This window comes from Notamacropus eugenii, chromosome 5, assembly GCF_028372415.1.
Source record: "Notamacropus eugenii isolate mMacEug1 chromosome 5, mMacEug1.pri_v2, whole genome shotgun sequence".
NCBI classification, from domain to species: domain Eukaryota; kingdom Metazoa; phylum Chordata; class Mammalia; order Diprotodontia; family Macropodidae; genus Notamacropus; species Notamacropus eugenii.
In genome coordinates this window covers 378616016-378637494 of record NC_092876.1, presented here as the reverse complement: position 1 = coordinate 378637494, position 21479 = coordinate 378616016, and the positions used below count along the sequence as shown (strand labels likewise).

The 21479-nt window shown below is 38.4% G+C and overlaps 1 protein-coding gene across 1 annotated transcript in view; it reads left to right on the top strand.

Annotated features, from left to right (window-relative positions):
• Positions 1-19898, top strand: part of FRMPD4 (FERM and PDZ domain containing 4) — a 752204-nt gene extending 732306 nt beyond the window's left edge. The window contains exons 11-17 of the mRNA XM_072614370.1: positions 571-697; positions 3684-3773; positions 4309-4491; positions 9183-9321; positions 13452-14513; positions 14922-16211; positions 18047-19898. Coding sequence (XP_072470471.1) covers positions 571-697; positions 3684-3773; positions 4309-4491; positions 9183-9321; positions 13452-14513; positions 14922-16211; positions 18047-19389 — 4234 coding nt within the window. The 3' untranslated portion in view covers positions 19390-19898. The remainder of the gene's footprint in view (positions 1-570; positions 698-3683; positions 3774-4308; positions 4492-9182; positions 9322-13451; positions 14514-14921; positions 16212-18046) is intronic.
• Positions 19899-21479: the final 1581 nt, after the last annotated feature.

Here is a 21479-nt window from a genome sequence, read left to right as displayed (position 1 = left end):
AATAGTAAGAACAAAGGACAACAACACGGAAACGATTGAAATGGAAAACTGTGAAATTATAATGACCTAACTTGGCAATTAAGAAGAAAAATCTGAAAAAGAACCTCTCCAAAAAACATTTTTTTTAAAAAGAGAAAAAAGAAGAACTTCCCTCCCTTCTTTGCAGAGTTGGGAAACTGTAGTTGAGGAACATTACATATACCATTTGTTAAGATTCATTAATTAGTTAAGTAAAACAACACCAAAAAACCCACTTTTTTTCCTCAGTTTTATTCTATTTTGAAAAAGGTGGCTGTCCAGAAGGGAGAAAGGAGAGCGATACATTGAGAACGGTAGGGATATAAAAATTAAAGATACCAATAAAAATTTCATTTTAAAAAATGTAAAGCCTTTGCTAATGATTAAATATTGTATCTCCTGAACACAAATGACGTCTCCCTCGCCTCCGAATTTATGCACTCTCTGCATCCTTAGGAGTTCATTTGTTCAAACAAACATCACAACACCACTTAGCCCTCAATAACCAAATAGCCCAGGAATGTGAAATTAAAGATATGCCTTTTATTGCAGAAAAGAATGGGGATTAGAGACTTTTCTTCCATCTGCTGTGCTGCAAAGCATGAAAGAAAAGAACATAAAGAAAGCACTTTCCCACCTTGTCAAAGCAAATCAAAACCTAGTGCCGCCGGGGAAAAAGGTATTACATTTGCATCTTAATAGAAAATATATTTTATAAAAGGAAGGCTGCATGCATTAAAAATGCTTAAAATTAGTCCTTTGGTAAAATACTTAGCACCATACTTTCAGAAGCAATAATACTGTTTAACTTGTGTTAACTTTAATGTTTTTCTAAGAACAATGAAAATTAATTATATTTATTAAACCGCAGAACTGTCTTGAAAGTGACAAACAATTGTTTGTTACTCACAAAGGGCTAGCCCATGTTATTTATCATGTGTGTTTTCCCCCATTTAGGGCCTACAGCTAATGAACAATTTAGAGTATTATATTACCTTCTCCATCACCTCTGAACCTAACACTAAGTGGTTACTTGATTTTTTGTTTTTTTTCTCTGACACTGAAGAATAACAAATAGGTATAGAAATTCCTTCTATAAAATATGCTTCATTCACCTTAGTAATAGTATCTGCTAGACTTTTAAAAAATTAATTACTCATTATTAGTATTGAATGCAATAATTCTTCATTGTTAGTAGTACTGCATATGCTTTCAAAGAAGAAAAATATGACTTGAACATGTGCACCATTAGTAGATACAGAGAACTCTGGTTTAAGGATATAAAAAGGCAGGTAACATAAATCCATCTGGTTACAGTTTTTCTGGAGAGAGAAATAGTAGGATCCTTCAAAACATTGGGCCTACAAAATTGGATGCAGTCTAACAGACCGAGAAAAGACTTACTGGTGGACACTGACCATAAAAGCGTTTGTGAACAGAACATGAATCTGTGTTTATTTATAACGCTAATTTTCTGGTGTTAATGTCAGATATTATATCATTGCTTTACTTCTAAAGCACCCTGCTTTCTATTCCCCATTCCTTCACAGAATCCTTTAAGAAACCTGAAAAAAAGCATTTGGGCCATAGGCGCCAACCTTTCACACACTACCTTAGGTCAAAGAAATGATGCCCCTCATACTAGAGTTAAAAATGGGAAACCATTCACTTCATTGGTGTTTGAATTCTTGTTCACCTATTCATGGCCTAATTTCTTTTTAAAGTCTTTGGCCCATTTCTCTCCAACTTGGGCCTTGACTAATTTACATAATTATCTGGCTCACTAACACATTCCTGGAGAAGTTTCATGGCTAATAAATGACAGAGCCAGAAGTAAATCCAAATCTTGTCTAATTCAACTTTCTGTGAGCTCACCCTCTCTTCCATCTTCCCTTCCTTTCCTCCTTCTTTCCTTCCTTTCTTTCCTTCCTTATTTCCCTTCTTTCTTCCTTTCTTCTGTCCCTCTTCATGTCCATCTTATTTGTCTCCCTTTAATTCCTTTTTTAAAATTTTATTTGTATTATATTCCTTCTATCACTATCAGTTTCCTGACACCATCCCCTTCCATCCTGCAGAAAACTTTCCTCTCTTTAAAAAATATACAGTTAATCAATACATTGACCTTGTCTGACAATGTATACCTCACTCTTAATCTATAATCCATTGCCTCTCTGTGAAAGGGCAGCAGGCATATTTCAGAATGATCCTGCTACCCTACCACAACACCTCTCACTAAAAACACACATCCATTTTGTGTTATCTCTACAATCCTCAGTCTCTCTAGATATGAGAACTAACACTGGTGAAGGAGTTATTGCCAGCTCACTCCTCAAAATGCTTTATTTTTCTAGAATGAAACATGGCACATACCCAGCACTAAATAATTAAGACTGAAGGTGAAATAATATTTATAGTATAACTGGTATTTCTGTAGCACTTAAAGTGCTTTGTTGACATTCTCATAAGATCCTCATAAGAACCTTTCAAGATAAGTTTTACAGGTAGTATTGTCCTCATTTTACAGATGAGGAAACTGAGGTACAATGAGGTTTTGATTTGCCATGATCACACTGCTTACAGATATCAGAGGCAAGCTTCAAACTCCGACAACGACTGACTGCAAGTTAAGCATTCATATGTTTCAGTCAGTACATAAGGCAGTACATAAGTAACATAACCATTGAAGATAACATTATCGCCACTTCCAGATAAGGAGAGTGTGTGTGTGTGTATGTATATACATACACACATATACTTATATTGTATATGCATTGATTTTATGTATCTATATCTTATTCTTTTCACTGGTAATAAACATTGCTGATAGATGTTAGATTTCTTTCTTACTGATATAAAAGAAGGAGTCCTAGATCAAAAGCACTTTATGACATGGACTCCTACATTTTTAGATTTGTATAAAAGGAGTTTTATCTAGATTGAATTTCATTTGTAAATGATTCATTTGATTCAGATTCTTGGAGGTAAATGAATAAAATATGAACTTCCATAGGAAATTTGAACATTTCCACAATGCATTCTGAGTTTAGAAAGTTAATTTTCTCTGAGAACTTATAAAGACCTGAAGAAACTTGGCAGAGGGAAAGTGAGGAGCTGGGATTAAATTGCTTTCTATAAAATGCAGGTGTTAGAATTAAAAAAACAAAACTCTAAGCCCCTACAAATACTGAATAGGAGTGAACCTCACACAGTTCCTGTTTTGCCAGCTTCCTCCCATTGGTGAACCAGAGTTTGGAGAAAAGCCTGTCTTTGTCACTGATTATAGTGAGAAAGCTCCAATCTGCTCTTGAAATCCTTCAGTGAGCAGATGTTTAATTTGAACATCTTAACTTCCTGTTCTCTCTTTTTGGAAGAGCTCCAGGGCTGCTGAATGCCCTGATGCAGCCCATCCACATGCCTGAATCCTTCGTACTTTTCTCCAAACAAGTGAGATTTTAATTTCAAGATTTCAAGCTGCATTCCTTCATCAGGAAATCGAATGTGCTGCAATTTCCTTTCCCTCTTGCCAGAGACCCCTTGCTATGGGGAGTCTCATCCTCTTCACCCAGGCGATCACAGCTCCATCCATTTCTCCTGGGGTTGGTTCTTGATTTTCTCCTGCCTTCCAAGCCTATGGCAATAACATCTTAACTTTCTTTTCTCCTCAGCTGTCGGCTTTGCAAGCCAAGGTCCATTATCTCAAGTTCCTCAGTGATCTTCGATTATATGGGGGACGTGTGTTCAAGGCAACATTAGTGGTAATTTCTTTTTTTTTTTCTTGACTTTATGAAAAGTCTCTATAGTCTGTATACCATCATTACTGAAGTCTTTCTGCACAAAACTCAGTCTGATGACAGAAGCAGATCAGTGCAAGTTCTTTCCTAGGGTTCATTTCTAACCTACTTAGCTGCAGTCTGAAAATATCAGAAGAAATGTTGAACTAGATAATGCCAGCTGCAAAGTGCCCTAGAAAAATTTATAGACCCAGAAAAAAGAAAATAAAGATTCTAACAATGGTCTCCATTTAAATAACTGAGGCAGCAACAGTTTCTACATTTTTAAAAAATCCTTGCTATATACTCTAATAATTCACATATTTACATATGTATGTCACTTTATTTTCTGAATAATTCATAATGTGTCCTGGCCTCAGTGTAGTCATATCCTTGATTTATCATCTAACTAAAGGAATTAGTGAAGCAGCCCTCAAATATTTTGTAAGCAAAATGTAATCTTTTTTTTAAAGTATGATTTTTTTTGCAAGAACTCACTGTCTTTGTGTTCCTATTGCAGCAGGCAGAAAAGCGCTCAGAAGTGACTTTACTAGTTGGACCCAGGTATGGAATAAGTCATGTGATAAACACCAAAACCAACTTGGTGGCTCTTTTGGCGGATTTCAGCCATGTCAACAGGATTGAGATGTTTACAGAAGATGAAGGCTCCATTCGGGTGGAACTCCATGTGTTAGATGTGAAAGTAAGTCTCACAGTTCTTGCCACCAGATGGTACAACCTTGCTTTACACAAGGTGATTGAGCAGTAGATGTATAGGTATATGGATAAGGTGGTACAATGGATAGATAGATAGACGTCTGTAGACAGATAGACAGACAGACAGATAGATAGATGGATGTTGTTGTTCTTAAGTTATTTTTCAGTTGTGTCCAACTCTCCATGACCCCATTTGAGGTTTTCTTGGCAAAGATACTGGAGCAGTGTGCCATCTCATTTTACAGATGAAGAACTGAGGCAAATAGGATTAAGTGACTTGCCCAAGGTCACACAACTAGTATCTGAGGCCAAATTTGAATTTACAAAAATGAGTCTTCCTGACGCAAGGTCCAGCACTCTATGTGGCCTCCCTGAAGGACAGGATTTGCTTCATTTGTGTCTGTGTGCCTAGACTAGTTCCTGATATACAATAGATGTTTAATAAATGTATGTTGACTGATTGATCATCAATGATGCTTTCAGAGTTCAAATCAAGTGGGTTCCAGAATGACTCAGAGGGGCAACACAGAACAGGAAAGAGCATAGGACCAAGATGAGAGATTCCTCCTAAATGGCTGTGTGACATTGGTCCAATCCCTCAACTTTTGGGGGACCTCACTTTCATCTTTTGTAAAATGAGAGTGTTGGACTAGTTCTAAAAGTCTATGATTCATGCATGAGGCCTCTTTCTCAGCAACCCAGATGCTTGGTTTGTCAAACTTAATTGAACCGAATTGAATTGAATGTTGATATGAGACCAGTTGTACTTTTGGACTGCAGGGTAAAGCTGGGGAGAATGTCTTCTTCCAATTAGTCCTTTTTTGGAATTCAATCCCCTCTTGTTAAACTGAAAGTTGCTGTAAAATTTGAAAACAGTCTTGTGAGGGAAATAATCTCAGCTTTATTATCTGCATATTACATAAGAAACTGGCTCAAGATCATATAATTAGTAAATGCAGGGCCTGAATCCAGGTCTTCTGCCTTTTGGTTCAGGTCTTTCTCCACTATATCACCCAGTGTGGATGTCACTGAGGGAGGAGGGAGGGAAGATGGGATGGAGGTGCAGTAACTGATGTGACAGAGAAAATAAATAAAAGAAACCCTTTTCTCCAAATCATAAACTGATTAGATCCCCAAAGGTAAGCACATTCTCCCTTGCCCTCTCACACACATGCAAATAAACTTTCTGGGGGAGTACAGGAGTACAGGTCTGGTCTAGGTCTGTGATTTCTGGATATAGAAAACTGCCAGGGTTTGATACCCACTGATGAATGATAGAATTGTTTGGGGCACTGATAGTATATGTCTTGAACCCAGGCCTTCCTGACTCTAAGGCCAGCTCTCCCTATCCGTAGGACATGCTGATTCCCTACTTAGATTTTTGGTATCCTAAACTGTACTAATGTTTATGCTGAAAAGAACAAGTAGGCCCAAGTTATAGAAACTCAAACAGAAGAGATGCCCTTGTGGTAATCCTACAGGCTGAGAAATAAGGAGGAGAGAGAATATATGAATGTTTTTAGAATTCTGCTTCAGAGCAGGAAGGGATAGAGAAGAGCCAACAGCCAGAAAAATCTAACAATAGGAAGAGCTTGGAAAAATTGATCAGGGGGTATTGTTTGAAGGAAAAGGTAGGGAGCCTACCAAATACTCCACTGAATATGTGACATCAGTTTGGATGCTCCCTCCAATAGTGTAAATCCCAAATTATTCATACGTGCTCAGGAAAATTCTTTATACTAAGTTCACTGAAATCACCAAGTTAAGACCTCTACATAGAGAACAAGTTAGATGTGAAGTCATGGATGTACAACTAAAGCCTGGACAAAAATGATTGTGCTTTCTTAGGGACCATAGAAAATAAGAAAACTAGTTTAGGGAAATTGATCTTTGACCAACTCCCAGTCCAGAAAGTCCACATTCTAATTTCAAGGTGTTGATGAGGTACTAAACTAACATAAAGATAACGCTATCGTGATTCTTTTAGGAGATGTTAGTACCTTCTTCTGAGTGAATCACAAAGAACAAGCTCACTGGCTAACCCCTCCCCCAGTTACCTTAAAAGATAGTCAGTTTGTAAGAGTGAGGGCATGTTGGTTCAGGATGACCCTGCAGATGGTGAGAGGGGAGTTTCTCTTTCCACATTGGCCATGGTGTCTAGCAGCAACTTGCCACGGGAGATACGACCCACCCAGCACTTGGAAAATTCTTTGATTCAAGAGCATTCAAGGTATAATGGAGGGATAGACATGGATATAGAAAGGTAATCACTCAAGATAAGAATTAGCTTTGAGAAATAAGACTCCTGGCAGCAGAGAAGAACTATAGACTTGAGAGAGAGCTAGCCCTCACAATCAAGGGTCAAGCTGTGGAGAGAAGCAAACCCTGGGACCCCACCTGAACAATCTTCCTATAGCAGAGGTGCTGTACTCAAGTAGAGATGCATGAGGACTCTATGAAGACAGTAGGGACTACCAGGCCCTGAAGTACCCAGAGTTTTGAGTTACCTTTGCCACATGTATATCCTACATCTGTGTCTCATTATCATTTTGCTCTAAATTTGAGCCCACTCAAATTTAGTTTAAAATGGAGTTGGGGTTCATGATATTTTGTAGCTCATGTCTTTGCTAAGTTAATTGCATCTACTGTCTATTAAACATGCCAGTAGCAGCTCACAGATTGTAATGTTAGAGGTATAGTCTACAGGATTACCCCTAGAACTGGAAACAGCAGCTGCCCCCTGAGGACAAAGCTAGAAAGTATGAGATCAAGTTGGGGGAGTCCAAGTAAGGGGATGCCATGCTACTATTACCATTAGGTCGAGGGTATAAATATGGATTAAGAAATAGAATGGGATACTATTGGTACAACTGGATGCATTAATCTATTCCAAGGTGAAGTAAGGCTGAATACAAGTATACCCAAAGAGTTCCACAGAAGGTTCACATTTGAAATGATCAGACATATATACTGGTGGGGCACTAGACAGGAAATGGGAAGGGAACTAAACAGGGAATGATGCTGTTGGGAACAACAGTCACAGGATGGGAAGGAAAGAGTACTATCACAAAAAAGGCTACACTTTGAAGACATCTGGGCATAGGAGGCTAGCTTCCATCTGGAGCTGCTCGGGTGCACGAAACCAAGGTAGATATAGTTGTTGTATGTCCATATACATGCTGTGAAAGGCAGTGTGATATAATAGGTAAAGAGCCGGGTCCCCAAATCAGGAAAGCCCAGTTTATATAAAATCAGGTCTCTGATACTTAATATATTATCACTCTAATCAAATTACATAAGCCTCTTGAGCCTCATGCAATGCTCTAAGACTAATTTACTAAGTTATAGTTAGCCAAGAAAGTTCCCAAAGGACCTAGGTCACAGATTCTTGAAGTATTCATGTATGGGTGCTTATGTACATGTGTACATACTCACATATGTGTATGTGTATGCATACATTCGTATATATATATAAATTTATGTGTGTGTGTGGATATGTGTGTGGGTGTGGGTGTATGTATGTGTATATACATGTACCTAACTACCCACACATAAATACTTCTAAGATCTGTGATCCTAGATGTGCCCTTTGGGAATTCCCTCCGACAACTATGACAATATATTAGTATATAATGTGAACATACATACGTGTGTTATGTATACACATATATTATATACATATATATATACACAGAGGTTATGCATATACAGACCCACAACATATAAATTATACATATGTATGCATATATGTGTGCATATGTGGACATATGATTAGATGCATTATATATGTGTATATGTGTTTTGTTGTGTGTATTGTATATGTGCAGATACATATGTATGTAAAAAACCATACCCATATTGCTATGTGTTTCTTATCATTTTGTAAAATAAGCTGTAAGAAAGTATGGGCAAGTCATACAATATGTCTCAAACATATCTAGCCATTCCAAAACAACTGAGCACCAATCCCAGTCCCTTTACTACCAAAGTTGGGGAAAACACCATTTTAGTTTTTCCTCGTTTTTCCTGTTACTTTGCCCCCATGTCGGTTTCTTTGATCTAGCATCTTTATTTCTAGAAGCATCAAGCAAAGATTTTTGTCAACACTCATCTCTGTTAGGCTTAGTGATTTTACATTTTATTTTTAAGTATGATATCATCCTCTAACTTTGTGGCCTCATTTCTTTTTTGGCTCCTCAGTCATTTCCAACTGATTTTTACAATTCTCTAAGACTAATTTTCACTCTGATCCTTAAATTTTTTCTTGCTATTTTCAGATTGGAACCTGGTACCTGGTAACCAACCCTTTCTATAACTCAGCTTCTTAAATACCATAACTTTGGAATGAAAACCAAAATACTTTCTTTCCAGAGCAGTTGGATTTGATTTTGTTACAATATTTATTTATTTTTTAAACAAGGTTCACAGAATAAAACTTTACATTTTCTAAGATTTTAAATGAATTCACAATTTGCAGATTCTTCAAAGACTATCTCCTTATGAAACGTCTTTCTATGCTGGGCATGTCTACCTTATTCATTTGTGGTTCTCCATTGAAGCATTTGCAAAGAAACTCTTTTCACATACACTTCATAAACATAGATGTCTAGACACTGACATTTCAATGAGGTGTTTTAAAAGGGATGACCTTTAACCAAAACTTTCTCTTGTTTTTAGCCTATTATTCTGCTGATGGAACCATCAGATGCAATGAACCTTGCCTGTTTGACAGCTGGATATTATAGGCTACTAGTAGATTCCAGGCGGTCAATATTTAACATGGCCAACAAGAAAAATGCAGGAAACAGAGAAACAGGTATTCTCTTAAATAAATGTGACTATTTCCCATATCTATCCCCACTTATGTTAGACAGTATGATATAGCGAATAGTCAGGAGACATCAGTTCAAATTCCACAGCTCTGCCACTGACTAGCTCTGTGACCATGGATTTAAGACTTAATCTCTCTCAGTCTCAGTTTCCTCATTTGTAAAAATCCTTTCTGAGGCTGTTACAGTAAAGCGACATGTAAACTTTAAAAGACCTACAGATAAGGCAGCTATTATGATGATGAGAGAGTTCAAACCTACTCCCCTCAAAAAAATAAAACATGACTTTACAACATGACTAATGTGAAAATAAGTTTAATATGAATGTATATGTAGAACCAATATCAGATTCCATGTTGTCTTAGGGAGGGAGGGAAGAAGGGAGGGGAAGAAAATTTTAAAACTCAAAAGCTTGTGGCATTGAATTTTGTAAACTAAATATAATTAAATATTTTTTTAGAAAAGTAAGATATGATATGAAGATTTAACATAGATATCTTTAACTAGCTTGCCCAAACTAATGAAAAAGAGAGAAGAAAAAGAATTATAAGAACTAGTTCCCATAATTTTCCATCACATCTTACCATTGTGACACTCTAGTGATGTAATACTTGTCCCAAAAAAAATTTTATTGATTTGAACGTAAACTATAAAACCATAAATAATGTGGTATCATTTGTTCTTGAAAGCAAGAAGCACTGTGTTGGAGTGAGAGCACTCCAACACAGTTGGAGCACACAGGCTTAGAATCAAAATACCAAACTATAAACCCCATCTCTGCCACTAACTGTGAAACCCTAGGACAAATCATTTCAACCTCTCTGTTCCTCTGCTTCCCCATCTGTAAAAAAGGAGCAATAATATTTGCACCACTTATATCATAGGTTATTACAAAAGTGCTTTATAAACCTTAAGTTGGTATGTAAATATAAATCTATTATTTTAGTGTGATAGAAGTAAAAATGGATCAAACTGCTAACTCTTTATATAACAATGTATATTTATATATCAATGTTATGACATTAGGGCAGAAAGACTTAATAGTTTTATTAATTATTACATCCCAGGGATAGCTTTTTTCCTTGGAATCATTCCCAGTGTCTTCCATACTTCCTGGCAATGGGATTACCAAGGAATATGATGGTGGTAACATATCTTCTCACCCTCCCCAGTTATTTGGGCTGTGGCAACAGGAACGTGGGAAACAGTAATGGCATCTGGGTAAATCTATTACCTGGATGACTCCAGGTACTCACAGGGCAGACAAACCCTAGAACTGGTGTTGCTGCTTTGACAAACCTTAAAATTTCACTAACGACCTGTGACCATGGCTCTCAGGTACCAATTAGGAGCTTCATTTTTCATCTCATTTGCTTGGCTAGATTGTCAGACCCCTCCTAGTGTTTAGGAGGTGAAGGTGGAGTGAAGTACTGTAACCATGGTTTTAAATTATTGTTGTTTTCTGTGATAATGACAATAACTGACATTTCTATATCCTTTACTACATGTCAAATACAGCGCTAAGTACTTTATAATTATTATCTCATTTGAGCCTTACACAATCTTGCAAGTTAAGTACTATTATTATCCCCTATTTTTACATTTGAGCAAACTGAAGCTAAAAGACTTGTTCAACATCGTGGCTAGTGTCTGAGTCCAGATCTGAACCCAGGCTTTTCTGACTCCAGACCAGACACTCTACCCACTACACCACCTAGCTGCCCCTGGCACCACAATGCCATTATACATGTACACAATAGGCATTTAATAATGCCTTCCCCAAAACTTCTTTGTAGGTGTATACAATGAGCACTTAATAGTGCCTTCCCCAACACTTCTTTTCTACCTAAGGGCAATGAGACAGATATGAATTGTCACGGCAGAGAGTGGGATAAAATCATCAAAAAGCAAAAAGGCTAATAACAAACTAGTCTTAATTGCTTTAGCCAGTAACATTGAGAAATGCAAAATATTTTTCTTGACTGCATCTCAAATTAAAAATAAGGAACATGAGAGCAGACAGGTAGACTGCAGCACATCACATATTACCCTCTTTGGAGGATTTAGGGGAAAGCATGGTATAATATGCCAGACTACTAGGCTCCAGAAGTTGGGTAGTTTGGGTTCAATTGAAAGAAAATGAGATAACAGTTAAGAAAAAGAGGTTTACTTAGGTATAACAGGGGAAAGACATTCAGAACAGGGCAAGATTTCATTTATTCAGCTGAGCATAGCTTCCCTGTGTCTATCATGCTGCTGAACTGCTTGTCATAAGCCTGAGGGTGGAACCAGGTAATTAGCCATAATCTGGTTTTTGTCTCCTGGGCATCAGAAAGCTACGTTGACTGCCTGACATATAGTCCCTTTTAATCCTGTTCCTCCTCTGAGTCAATGAAATCTCCAAGACCATTTCAGCAACATTTAAGAAAAATAACCAGTCCAAACCAAAAATGTGGGCATAAGGGGAGAATATAATAAATGGCTGTGAAGCTAAGTAAATAGAGGCAGTAGCCACACAGATGAAATCACAGATCCACCAGATAATAAAAAGGAATTACAAATGCTATTTAACAAGTCATTCATTTAAATAAATTTTAAACACATTTTCTAAACAGTAAGTTCATAGGAACTTAGGTGGCACAGTGGATAAAGTGGGAGGCCTAGAGTCAGAATGGCCTTCCACACTATTAGTGTGTCCCTGGGCAAGTCACTTAATCTCTGTCTGCCTCAGTTTCCTCAACTGAAAAACGGAGATAACAACAGAACTTACCTCCCAGGCTTGGTGTGAAGATTAGGTAAGATAGTTTTTGTAAAACCTTTAGCACAGAGACTGGTACATAGTAGAGGCTTACTTTACAAGTAAATGTCATATTGTATTATCAAGATGCAAAGGTAAATTAATACAAGTTAATTAACTTTTAATTAATTAATTCAGTTAATTAATTAGTTCAGTTCTATATTATGGCAAGTTAAAGGAGGGGCTAAAGACCAAAGAGGAGGGAAACAAAGAGGAAGACAAGATGGATAGACTGATAAGTATCCATAAACACATGCTAACACACACCCTATATAAATACATATACCCTCATATACACATATACATATGTATACACACTATATTATACACACACACACACACATATATATATACACACATATTTACAGAGGAAAAGATACCCATAGAAGCAGAGGGAGAAGGAAGTAGAAAAAAATTTAAGCATTTGGAGTGAAGGTGTGCATATATTGTTCACTTTGGCTACAATCATCAAAGAAGGTTCACTGACTTTAAAATGAAAAAAAAGGAATCCTCCAGAACTAACTTAGTCCTATCACACTGGGATTAAAAATTTGGGTTTTTGTTTTCAAGTGTCAAAGTTCATTTTTTTTAAATCAAGCTATTTTGTTTCCTGCAATGCTAAAACTTGTACACATACATAAAGAAATTGCTTCTATTAAGGAGTTTCCTTAGTAAAGAGTAAGCTTTTCATAAATGTACCATGTAAAAAAAGGCACACTGCATGCCTCAGAAGAAATAATCTCCCTAATTTACTCATATTGTTCCTTTTAAAGGAACATATAAGGGCAATAAGTCTCATCAGAATTTTTTGTGAAGTTTATTTTAATATTACTTAAAGCTTGAGAATACAGCCATTCTTGAAGTCTTCTGTCTTAATCACATTTGAAGGAGAAAAGCCCTAACTTTCTTAGTCTAGAACACAGAGAAAGGAGTAGTCTGTTCTTCTGAAATAACGACTCCACTTTATAACCTTTCAGAGCACTATGACTAATCATTTTAAAAGTCACATTGTGTTTTCAGGGTTATAGGCACCTAGACATAAATAATATCACTTCTTGATAACTGAGGGCTTGGTGAAATTCAGCTGTTTCGCCATATCCCATGAGACACATTTGAGCGAGTCATATTCAATCCAGGTCTTTTAGCTAGCCAAGGTCAAATCTTTAACCAAAAGGTCTTTAGCTATGTCTACATACATATATAAAATTCTTGGCCAACTAAACATGTATGATACTGAATGAATTAGATTAAGAAGGTTTCAATAGCCATTTCAGAAACTAGAATACCCTATAACGTGTCTTTATGTGGATCTCTTTTTAGGTCCTGAATCTAAAGGAAAGCATAATCTCCTTGGCTCTGATTGGAACTGTGTACCACAAATGACCACTTTCATTGCTGATGGGGAACAAGAGCCACAAATAACATATATAGACTCAAAACATAAGAATGTTGATATCACCGATGATACCTTATGTCCAAAAGATCACAGGCATCTGTACATAGAAAATACCTATAATCCAGATGACCTTGATCATCGCCTGACCAAACAAGGTGACCCCATCAGTGAAGTGGAAAGCAGAGGCCTTGCTCAGCAGTCCTTGCTGTCACTTTCGGGTCTGGAGACAAGTCAAAAAGCACAGGATTCTCCCAGGAGTGCTAAAGTATCTTTTATTTTTGGAGAGCTTGCCTTGGATGATATTAACCCCAAAAACCTTGGGTATGAAAGACTATTGGATGAAAGTCCAGAAGTACTGGAAAAACAAAGAGCTCTTTACATGAGCAACGCCAATGATATTAAAGGCTTGGACTTCTCTCCAGATGCCGAAAGCATACAGTTTGTGACAAACTCTGTTTATGCAAACATTGGCGATGGGAAGAACTTTGAAACTGCCGAAGGCATAGAAGAGCCTTTGCTCCATGAGATATGTTACTCGGAAAACACAGATGATGCTGAAGATGACGATGAAGCAAGTTGTGAGGAAGATCTCGTGGTTGGAGAAATAAATAGACCTGCTATTCTCAACCTGTCTGGGTCCAGCGATGACATCATTGACCTCACATCCCTTCCTCCTCCTGAGGGTGATGATAATGAGGATGACTTCCTGTTGCACTCCTTGAACATGGCCATTGCAGCTCCTCCACCGGGCTTCAGGGACAGCTCTGATGAAGAGGATTCTCAGCACCCAACAACCCAGTTTAGGGAGGACAAGGAACAGGCCAGCAGCCTGCAAAATGATGACATTCCTGTATCCCTCATTGATGCCGTTCCTACCAGCTCTGAAGGAAAGTGTGAGAAGGGGCTAGATGATGCTGTAGTCTCCACTCTGCAGGCCTTAGAGGCCTTAGCAGCTTCAGAGGAACAGCAAACAAATGACAATTCAGGTTCTTTCATGATTGTTACATTCATTCAATGATAATCATCCCATTTCATCCCTGCAAGCCATTTGCCCTAGGAAGTATTCAGCCCTGTTATGTTGCATAGCTTCATTGACGCATGTTCCATTTCATAGTACACACTGGACCTACTGTTACAGAGTATTTTTGTTTCTGTTTTTGTCATTGTTATCGTTGAAAGGGTTTTTTTCAGTGTTTTGTTTTTGTTTTTTCTTTTTTTTAAACATGTGGCACTTTTTTCCCCTCCCTTTCCAGAACTACTGTGCAATAAAGTCAGAATCTTTTTTTAAGGAAAAAGAATATGTATTTTTATAAGAGATGAATCCCATTTTCTTACATGTATTCAAGTGCCTGCAATACCTTCATTAATTGGCTCTTGTTTTTTATGGTATACAGGTGTAGCAATCTTGCGAGCTTATAGCCCTGAGTCTTCCTCAGATTCAGGTAATGAAACTAATTCTTCGGAAATGACTGAGAGTTCTGAACTGGCCACAGCACAGAAGCAGTCAGAAAACTCCACCCGCATGTTCTTGGCCACTAGCGAAGGCTACCATCCCCTGGTGGAAGAACAGACAGAATTCCCCATCTCCAAAACCCCCACAGGAGGCTTGCCTGTGAAGTCTTCCCAGGTCCTGGCTGCCCGACCAGCAGCGGAGCTACAGTCCAAAGTCGTGCCTTCAAAGCAGATTCTTCCCTCAGATAACATGGAGATGGAACCAGAAACTATGGAGACCAAGTCAGTCACAGACTATTTCAGCAAGTTGCACATGGGGTCAGTGGTGTATTCTTGCACCAGCAAAAGGAAAGGCAAACTGGCTGATGGGGAGGGGAAAATAGCCTCTGATGGGGCAGTGGCAGGAAAAAAGCAGCAGGGACCTAAAAAAACAGAGATGGAGGAAAATGCCAAAGGGAAATTTGGTACGCTGGCATCACGAGACAGTCCACGACTAAGCACTTTTAACCTGGAGAGGACTGCTTTTCGCAAGGACAGCCAAAGATGGTATGTGGCTGCTGATGGCACAGCAGCTGAAAAATCTGGATCAGAGGTGGGGACTGGGAAGGCCTTTCAAAGAGTGTCTGGCCTTGGGACAATGGAAACTGAGGGTAAGGATGAAGGGAATCCTGAGGGAGATAATAGTGGTGCTCCCGGACTTGGCCAAGGCGAAAGCTTTCTGCCCAACATGACTTGTGTGTCCTCAGCCAAAGACGTGAATCCCCATGAGGATGCCGATTTGTCTGCAGATGACCATCCTTCCAAGCTTCCCGAAGCTGAGCAGGGTGTGGCTCGTCTTTGTGACTATCACTTGGCCAAGCGTATGTCATCTTTGCAAAGTGAAGGACATTTTTCTCTGCAAAGCTCCCAATGCTCTTCAGTGGATGCTGGGTGTAGCACAGGGAGCAGCAGTAGCACCTGTCCTACACCTGTGGAATCTCCCCTCTGCACCTCAGATGGGAAGCATATTATCTCTGATGTCTCAGGGAAGGGTATGAGTTACATTCCTGCAGATGAGAGACCTGCTGGGCTTCCCAATCCTGGGGCCACTTTTAAGGAATTGCACCAACAGACTGATCCTATGTGTCACCGGATAACAGTGCCTGTAATGCACACATCTGTTAATGCTGAGCCACTGTTTGGCACTTTGAGAGATGGATGTCATCGGCTACCCAAGATTAAAGAAACCACAGGTACAGCACCAGAGAAGATGATTTTGACTCTTTGGGGTATCACAAGATAGGGATGTGTCAATAGAATTTACCTTAAACTTGAAGATGAAACAGGGACCTAAGGAGAGGTGCAAAAGATAAAGGCAAGCAGCCAATTTAAATATCAACCTTACAGTCCCTGAAACTTTTAGGTAACTAAATTAAAAGCTACTTTAAAATTGCATTTACTATTCACATTTATATTGTCTGTACACTTAGAGTTTAATTTACCAACAGCGAATCTCTTTTATGTCCAAATACTACATGTGGCCTTTTATGTATACACTATGTGTGACTTTAGGAGACAATATTAACATCACAAATTCAGTTCAATTCAACAAGACTCTGTACTGTGTACAGAGAACGTGGTCCTTTGGTTTCATCCTCTATGGACCACTGTTAATTATGTCATTACTAGGGAAAGAAAAAGAATGATTGTTGAGATTTGGAAGAGACATCATTTAGTTTATCCTTTTGCTTTCAGACTATATCTATGGCCAAATGTCCCAGATATTCCCAGAAAGCTTCAATTTCAAATATTCTGTCCCACAGTTACTATGAACTGTCAAAATGTTCCACAAATTGCAATATTTCAGCAAATAATAACTGAGTAAGTTAAGGCAATAAAGATTAGAATAAAAACATACTTCAGTTCCAAAAGACTGTAAATCACAAAAGATAGTATATCATAAGTAGGCTCAGTTACTTATCTCATAATTCGAGTAACTATGATGTTTCTGGTACACAGCATAAGTATGGGATTCTCCTTTCTTCAATGATGAAAGCCCATGGACACCATGATATCTATGTGGTTATGGCAACAAAATAAAGGTGATTGGTGATATATTCTGATTTTTAGTTTGGAACCCATGGTTACTCTGGCTATACTTAAACCATACCAGACAGGCTGATGTACATAATGCTTTTAAAGACCTCTAGAAAGTAAGGATGCCATAGCGTCTTTTTCTGGCATCCAAAGAATGTCAATGACAGAAAGGTATTTTCACAGTTAATATAACTCTTACCAAATTGATATGCCAGCCTAATATATGGGCTAAATGAATTCACAGGAAGTGAATTCCTTTAAGAGTATCAGTCCAACTGCATTTCAGCTAACTGAATAATCAATCTCTACATAGGATGTGTTGCCTAAAGGTGCTGTTCAATCCTAACAGCTAAACCAAAAGTCCATCTACTAATGGCAGCTTAATTCATGAAGCTATTATCTCCTATGAACAGATTATACTACACAGTTTTATGAATTATGCTACACAGTTGTCTTCAGATTGGCAGTTTTCAATATTCCCTCATTATACTAGGCATTGATTGCCTCCATTAAAAGTGTTACTCTTATACCTCATTTTGTTGGGGCAGATTTTTGTAGAGGTGATCCTGACCTCTACATAGCAGTGGTCACAAAGTACAAGCCATGGTAAGATGAGCCTGAATGGAAAGGCTTCAAGATATAAAATGGGCAAAGGACCAGGTATCCACTGTATAAAGACCTAGCTAGCTAAGTATACAAAGAATCCTCACCAAAAAACTGATAACAAGGTGATGATATGGGGAGGGGAGAAGCAACTCATGAAACCATCTGCCTAAGATACTCATGGAGAGGTTGTGATCTTATAAAATCACAGAAGTGTGGAAGTGCAGGTATGGTATTTATTTAGAAACAAAGTCACACCCTGCAAACTTGCCATGAATTTCCCAAAATGTGCATGTGAAATATTAGGGGTCCCCTGACACTGAGGCAGAGATGATTGTCAGGGTGATGCTTAATGATTCTCTCTGTTTTCCTACTCCCCCTAGTGTAGCTTTCACAGAGCCTGGGAAGGGAAGACGAGGAGGCATGTCTTCAGCTTGTTCTCAACATCCTAAAGCTGATTCCATCATGCTGTCATCCAACATTCACTCTGAATCAAAGGTGCCAAGTCCAAATCAAGACCCTAATGATTTTCCCAAAGCGAACCAGGCCTACGGTGTGGCAATGAGTTTGTGGCCATGTGAGCTGAGGGGAGGGAGCCTCCGGACGCCCCAGAACAGAAGAGTTCTGAGACGGAGCAGCAGTGTCATTTCGGGATCCCCGGGCTTGGAAACATTTCTGGAGAGGAAGAAGGCTGTCATTGGCTTGAAATGTTCTGGCATTCCAGAAGCCACCGAGTCCAAATCGGAAAAAAGGGTTGAAATTCCCCTAGGCAAAAAGTTAACCAAAAGTTACTCACAAAATTCCATGCACTTAGGCCCTGAAGGGAAAGAGAAAAGGAAATCCTCAGGAGCCCACAAGGACTCCAAGCTGTATAGAACTTTACCTTTGAGGAAGCTGGAGACCAGCAACTGGAGATGCCGGGGACCTTTCAGTCATTGTTTCCTCAATCGAGGGCAAGATGAGGATGGGGATGATGAGGAAGAAAACAGCGAGGCCCTTCGCAGAGTCTCCTGCCTCTATCCACCTGAACTGTCCTGTGAGCCGCCAGAACCAGCCAGCCCATGCCTCCCTGCTGAAATCCAGAAGAAGGTAATGGTGGTGGGGGACACCTCCAAAGTTCTCCCCGGCGGTGCGCAAGCCCCCAGCAGCCCGTCCTCGGACTTGAACTTGAACCCCTGTGAGTTGGTCTTCGAGGAGCGTATCGCAAGGATCAACACCCTGAAAGAAAGCAAGTACGAGATGCCCAATGGGTTCCTCGCTGCCCAAAATGATGCCAACGAGCTGCTCTGCCTGGTCAGGTCCTGTGTCGGGAAGAGAGAGGAGTCGTCGCCCCGGGCAACCAGGCACGACCTGAAACTCTCCCAGTATAAGCAACTGTTATCCATAGAGTCCAGACATCTGGGAAGTGCCTGCAGGAAAATGGCCATGGTGGACAAGAGCCCGGAGGAGATGCTAGTGGCGGTGACCTCCAGCTTCCAAGTGCTCTGCTGCCTGACCGAGGCCTGCCTACGGCTGGTCAAGGTGGTGAGCTCTGAAGCTCAGCGGCAGGAGATCGTGGCCAAGATTGACGAGGTGGTCCTCAACTACATCTGCCTCCTGAGGGCCGCCGAGGTTGCTACCGGGAAGACGTCCACGGACCCCAGCTTGCGAGTCTTGGCCCGACACTCGACCACCATGGCTGCCATTGTAAGCACACTAACACGTTCTCTGAAGATGCTTTTAAATAAATAAGTAGATTTAAAATTTAAAAAAGGTGTGAAAGTCACTTCATGAGCGACCTTTGCAAAGCCATACATAAACTTTTATTTACTCTCTCTGTACTGATGATGAACAAGATGTTCTCTTTCTTCTCCTCTGTATATTTTGTTATTTTATATAAAAATAGGTATGAAAATCAAAATTCGCATTACTAAATATCGAACCAGTACTAATCAGTTGTATTCTGTTTATAGATTTTCTCTCTCTATATATATATATGTAAAAGAAGTATATGAAGAGGGTGGTGACTTTGACTATTTTTCATATAGTCTAAACAGATGTATGATGTGAAATTTTAAATACTGCAGTGTCAGAAAAAAAAGAAATGTACCCTCTCCCCTTTTTCCAAGTTTATACTTGGGAGTCACAACATTCATATTTAGAAGCAAGAAATTGAATCATAATGTATATAAAACAGCAGTTAATGTTTTAAAATTATAATTTTTAAGCATTGGAAATAAAAAAAGACATTTAAAAGCCCAAGAAGCTATTATAAATTATTAGAAAATATATAATAAATTGATTTTTGTTCATATGGCCTGGTTACTTGTTTATTTTCTAAGCACAAAGATGTCTTGGGAAAGGATATTATTGATGTCTTCCAGTCTTTCTAATAGAAAACTCCATGGGGTAAGGATGACCAAATGAATAGGAACTGCGTATAATTTCTCAAATGTGAATTGGAGGGAGGGAAGGATGGAAGGAAGAGAAGAATTGTTTCTACTCTGTTAATTCACTTTTGTCATGCTGTTTACAAATGGCATCTCAGAAGTGAAGACAGGTAGGTTATTAGATAATCTATGGAAGCTGCCCTTAATTCTGAACATGGGTTTTGAGATGATCTGATTGTAGATAACAAGAAGAACAACATTACAAAAATTGAATTATTTGATAAGAGAAAAAAAGGTCTGCTTTGTACAAAATGTCAAAACATATTCCCTAAAGACTTCGTTTGCTTTTGTTTCTACCTCAATTGGTGTGCTTTTCCTAGCTTGAGGAGAAACTAATTATTGATCATTAAGAATAAATGCAGATCTTGAAATCTAAACCATATCATGCACCTGAACCTTGGTGGAAGTGTGGTTTAATAAAAAATTCACTGACTTTGGAGTTAAAAAGACCTTATTTCAAATCCTGATTCTCTTGTTCCCTACCTGTGTGACCTTGGATTACTTTACTTCTCTGGGCTTGTTTCCTTAACTGTAAAATAGAAGTGATGTTCTCTAAGGTCTCTTCTGGAGCTAAATCCTATCTCAGTACTCAGTGCGTGCATGGATAAAATCCTTATTTACTTATTGTTTCATCTTTGTGGACAATATGGTCTATTGGCCACACTTTTCAATATTGTTATTTTATATAGAAATAGATATAAGATTCAACAGTCACATTTACTAAGTATTAAACAAGTATTAATCATATATATTCTATTTGTAGAATATATTCTACAGAATATAGCTTAAGTTAATCTGTGTTGTAACACTAATGCTCTTTCAGTTCATGGTCAGTGATAGCCTTTAGATCATGTCCTTTTCTAGCATTCTGTATAGAAGGACTCATGGCACTCCTGGGAATATGGAAGAAGCAGTGAGAAGCAGTAAGCTATTTAGGTAGAAAATAGTAGGTATGTTAGAAGGACTAAGAGTGTCAATTACATCAATTGACACAAGAATTTTTGTTTATAATTTTGCTATACTTTACTAAAATGTTTTCTATTCTAATACACTTTGAATATAAAGAATAACAAGTAGTTATTAAAATTTTACTTTGAAATTTTCAAAAAAAATCATCCTATATCTCTAGTATGTGCTAATGTATTGTGCCAATTGACACAGCTTGATTTTTTTTTGAGGTATTAGTAAATTCTGACCTTTTTATTGGCCCAATTGACTGGAAATTAGTTTTTCCCTGAAGACTATGACAAAAAGAACAAATAATATGGAGTCAGAGAGCCAGGATTTTAAATCTCATTTCTGCTACTTCCTACCAGCTGTTTGAGAATAGCTCTTCTCTGAGCCTCAGTTTCCTCATTAAAATTAGACATTGAATTAGTTCATTTCTAACAT